Genomic DNA, 5,159 nt, shown 5'->3' with positions numbered 1-5,159 from the left:
ACATGCTAAAGGGGAAGGACACTCTCACCCAGTCACAGTTTGTAGCTCTCGACCACATGCTTACAAATCCTGTTAAATCACTGTTACCTGTGTGAGACTGTCTTCATCTGAGCTGTTGTAAGGAGCAGCATCTGGAAACACTTTAAACTTTAACTGAAGCTGGGTCTGTGGGGCACTGACGCTGTTGGGATCATTTGTTTGGAGCGCCACCTGGTGGTCAAGCAGATAAAATACCAGTGAGATGGAGAAGGAAAAACAGCGTTGTTGAGGCTTGAGTTTTGCAAGACAAAATACTTAGTAGGGTAGGTCTGATCAATAAATACAGTAATGACACAATTAATTACATAACAAACACAGCTGCCACTTAACACACTGTACAGTATGTTAAGTTTTCAAATTAATAATTTATTCGTAGTTTTCAGTGGACAATGTAAAATACTGTGGTTTAGGGCAGTGGTCCCCAACCTTTTGTGCACCACGGACCGGTTTACGGCCTTTAAGGTGTTGCGGATAAATACAAAAAAATAAAACCAGTACCGGTACCAAAAAAAGAAAATTTATTCATAACACACGGGGAAAGATCCAGGAAAACTGATAAAAAATAATAATAAAAACCGATACGAACCCTGAAAACCATAAATTTCACACCCGAGCCTCAACAACAGTCGGTCTGTGAGTCAGTACCAAACGGCTCACAGACTGGTACCATGGCCGGGGTGTTGGGGAGCACTGGATTAGGAGATGTAATGCACCTATTATCATAAATGGCCAAATCTAATCTCATAATAACAATTTTTAACTTAAGAAGTTAATTTAATAAAGGTTCATTGTGTCATAATATTTATACAGACCAAATGCTGACATCTCCTGGCCATCAGTTACTATTAAATTTCAGTGGCGGTTAGAACTTAACACAAAATTTTGATGATGAGAAGTTTCACTGCTGACATTTTGTTTAGTAAAGCTAATAACAGGCAAACTGAACATTTTATATACAATGATGACAATGATACAACAATCTCCATGTGAGTAAGAACTTAATAAGAAGTCAGAAATAAGAACTGAGTATTAAATCAGTACTACCTGAAATGCAATACTGCATGGATTAAGATTAAAGGATTGTTTTCTGAGCTACAGTCACTAGACCGGGCAGCATGGTGTCGCAGTGGTTAACACTGCCTCACAGCTAAGTTCGATTCCACCATTTCTGCTTTGATTTTGCATGCTCTCCCCGTGTTTGCGTGGGTTCTCTCTGGGAACGCCAGCTTTAAACTCACCTAAAAAACTTCAAGAGAAAATCTGCCATGCAGCATCTTGTCAAGACTGGGCTTGATGCCAAGTGACAAGCTGGTGGAGTTGAGGGCCAGCTGCTCCACCTCTACAAAGTAGTTAAAGCAGATTCTGATGTACACAGTTTTATCAACTGACATCACTGGGTATTCTTATTGTGAACAAAACTGGACCATGCACAATGCAGTCAGACAAATACCGTTCCCCTGGCAACCACCAAACCCAGAAACGTGATTCGTCACTCCAGAGAAAACGTCTCCAGTGTTCTAGAGTCCAGTGGCGACATGCTTTACACCACTTCATTTAACGCTTTGCATTGTATTTAGTGATGTAAGGTGCAGATGCAGCTGCCCAGCTGAAACTGAGACTGCAGAAAGCTGCCAACCTCTGCGCTCTATGCACCTCGGCATCTGTTAACCCCGCCCTGTGATTTTATTTGGTTTACCACTTTGTGGCTGAGTTACTGTCATTCCCAGTCACTTCCACTTTGTTATGATTCCACTAACAGCTGACTGTGGAAAATTTAGTAGCAAGGAAATTTCACAACTGGACTTGTTGCACAGGAATCATCCTATCACAGTACCATGGTGGAATTCAATTCACTTCATCTTTTCAAAAATGTTTTTTTGAAGCGGTCTGCATGCCAGCTGTTTGATTTTATACACCTCTGACCATGGAGGTGATTGGAACACCTGAATCCAATGATTTGAATGGTTGCCTGAATACTTTTGCCAATATATGTGCAGGTATAACATATGGGGCGATCGTGGCTCAAGAGTTGGGAGTTCGCCTTGTAATCGGAAGGTTGCCGGTTCGAGCCCCGGCTCGGACAGTCTCGCTGTGTCCTTGGGCAAGACACTTCACCTACCGCCTACTGGTGTTGGCCAGAAGGGCCGATGGCGCGATATGGCAGCCTCGCTTCTGTCAGTATGCCCCAGGGCAGCTGTGGCTACAACTGTAGCTTGCCTCCACCAGTGTGTGAATGTGAGAGTGAATGGGTGGATGTCTGGACGTGTAAAAGCGCTTTGGGGTCCCTAGGCGGGACTAGTAAAAGCGCTATACAAATACAGGCCATTTACCATTCCTGTTTTTAAAAAAATCAGACTCCTTCATGAAGACTCTAAAAAGGGGTGCTACTACACCTCTATAACCTGCTCATCTAGTAATGATTTTCAAGCTGGGCAATAAAAACAAAAGCTGTTAAAAGCTAATCTTTTTGATTTCAGGTAACGTTTTGTGACTCTGGACAGAATGCTGTTTTTTACTGATATGAACAACCTGCATCTTTGTAAATAGATCATAGATCATACTGCAATTGCAATATCACAATAATTGGACTCACTTAGTAAATCTGCCCCATAGCATATAAAATGTGTCTTATGTTTTACTGATGTGATCCAGTGTAACTCACTGCTGTAAAATTCCCTCCATCCATCACTTTCTCCAGCTGGACTGCACTGAGGTGAAAAATGAATCCTGAAGACTGTAGTACAACAGAAAGATTTTACTAAAGAACAGTGATTACAGAGAAGTTTAAGCACACTTTGATCAGTCAGTGTAGATCAAAATCTTGAGCTTACATAGCATACTGCATTCTTCATGCAAAGCAACTCAACAGCAAGTATTTATTTAACAAACAGTTATTAAAAACGCAGAAATATACCAGGAGGTGATGAAATGAAAAGAAAAATGTTACAACAAATATTCACATGATCTGTGCAACTTTGTTTATTATGTCCATTGTTTTCATGAATGGCCGGATGGTCTGTTGCAATGACTTATGGGACGCCTTTTTCTTCTTTATTTTCATAAAGGATGCTCCAGTGTATCCTATGCTAAAGGAAGCACCAAAGCACCTTTGCTTAGTAATTGGGTAACTGGAACAGCTTTTATTACTACCGCCACAGTTCCTAACTGAGAGACTAAGCAAAATGAACTATTGGAGCACACCTTTAGTTCTTAAATTAAACAGTGGGTCTGAAGTTGTGTTTTTCTTGTACCGAATATGAGGCTTAATAACAAGTCACAGCAGCAAGCAACTTAATCTCTGTTAAAATGATAATAGTATGGTTCTCTGTGAGCATAAGCAGGTGCATTTGCAAACAAAGCACTGATTATAATAATGAAAATCATGAGTACAATGACAAACAGGACTGTGGCAGCAATGTTAAGCCCACGGGCAATGAACCCATGACGTCGTGCACCCTCCAGATCTCCGGCCACCTTCCGGTCTCTGGCCTAGAAGGACAGAAACATATAGATTGTAGTGGTGTAATTATAATGTAATTATCTTTATCCCAGTGTAAACTGAAACTGCAAATGTTAAGCATAGCCTAAGTTTCATTATCTGAAAAAGTTAAGCTTCATGTTTTTAGTAAACGCAAACAATTATAATAATAATCCCAGGTGCTCTTTCACTTGTGTGTTTTTTTGTGCCCATATAGTTTCTTTGTTACTATCAGTGTAGGAAATGATGTAAACTGTATAACAAATGTAAGATACAGGTTGGTACAATGTATATATTCACACACACACCTTGATAGAATAAATGAGAGCTGCAAGTCCAAGACAACAGGGGTTTGAGTAGGCAAAGCAGAGGAGGGACCAGATAAAATGGTCCTTTGGAAGCTCAATGACGATGTTCACACTGGTGTGCTGAACCAATACAGATCCTCCAGGCTGTCCGGAGGGCCCATCATAGGGCCTCACCTGCATTGGAACATAAGCTGGAGGTTTCATTGCTCTCACTGGTCTAACCTCAGCTGCAGTTTGGAGAGACGAAAGATGTTGAAAAGAGTTACTGACATTGATCATTTCATTTTTGAAGTCTTTGGGCAGTGAGGGAGTTAAAGCAGTTGTCTCTGTTAGAAACTGAACAGTAACGGCTGTGTCTTTGGGGTCCAGGTATTTCCAAAACGTTGCTTTGTCCTCGCAACTGAATTTTTCTAAATCTGTGAATCCTGAAATATGACTTCACTGAATAAATAAATAATGTAAATAATTTGACTAAATGTTTTGGGACAAAGCACACGTTTTTTTGTGGATTTTGTACTCACAGTTGGTGACACAAACTAAGTTAGCATGAAGTGACATCAAAAATTTGCTTAAGCACAGTGATAAAATCTCTCTTCTGCTTTTTACATGAAGCCATTTAACGGGTCTGACATGCTGGATGAAATATGCTGAGTCTCAGTGGGCTTGAGCACATAAACATCGCCAACCGCCCCTCGCCAACCCTAACATCTTGATTGTTTTTCTGTAAGTGAGGACAGAACAAATGCAGAAGTCTTCTTCTGAAAACTGTACTAACCTTACCAATACTGCACCACCACCACAAAATTCAATTTCAATTACAACCAAAGAGAAACATAAAGATTCTTATGTCACAGCTTCAATATATGGCAGAGAAACTTCAAGAAAAAGTCTCGCACAAGATTCCCCCATTGTGCAACAGCCTCATCATAAAACCAGACAGCATTGCCACACACACAGCTACACAGATACAAAAGGAAATGGAAATTAAAAAGTTTTCCTACTTTGAAGTTCATCGTGCTTCACTTCAGACTCTACTAAAACAACCCGATCTTCAGTTCCAGTATCACGAAACATGTCAGTCATTGCCCTCAGCCGTCTGTAATTATGTGAAATTAACAGTGTGCTCAGCATACAGGAATTGAAAGCAGACCTTGGTGGTTTAGTTTCACATTTGTGTTGTGCTGTGTGGGTTCAGGAATTTGCGTCATTGGCATGATCAAACAGGTAAAGGAAGGAGGTTCATCACAGCCTTTGTTGTTACAGTGACGGTCAGAGATACAGTAGGTAAAACAAATATTGAACAGGAGAGTTTTCTCCAAGCATGACATCCCGGT

At 40.6% G+C, this 5,159-nt stretch overlaps 1 protein-coding gene across 1 annotated transcript; it reads right to left on the bottom strand.

The window, feature by feature from the left end:
• Positions 1 to 1,931: 1,931 nt before the first annotated feature.
• Positions 1,932 to 5,159, bottom strand: LOC146515159 (dispanin subfamily A member 2b-like). The gene is made up of 3 exons (XM_085165581.1): positions 4,827 to 5,159; positions 3,826 to 3,999; positions 1,932 to 3,528 (listed from the first exon to the last, which is right to left on the bottom strand). The coding sequence occupies exons 1-3, from the start codon at positions 4,836 to 4,838 to the stop codon at positions 3,331 to 3,333; spliced, it is 384 nt and encodes a 127-aa protein (XP_085021707.1). The 5' UTR covers positions 4,839 to 5,159; the 3' UTR covers positions 1,932 to 3,330.

This window comes from Neolamprologus multifasciatus, chromosome 7 (assembly GCF_963576455.1).
Source record: "Neolamprologus multifasciatus chromosome 7, fNeoMul1.2, whole genome shotgun sequence".
Classification (NCBI taxonomy): domain Eukaryota; kingdom Metazoa; phylum Chordata; class Actinopteri; order Cichliformes; family Cichlidae; genus Neolamprologus; species Neolamprologus multifasciatus.
Note: the sequence above shows the minus strand (reverse complement) of the source record. Positions and strands in the feature narration are given on the sequence as shown.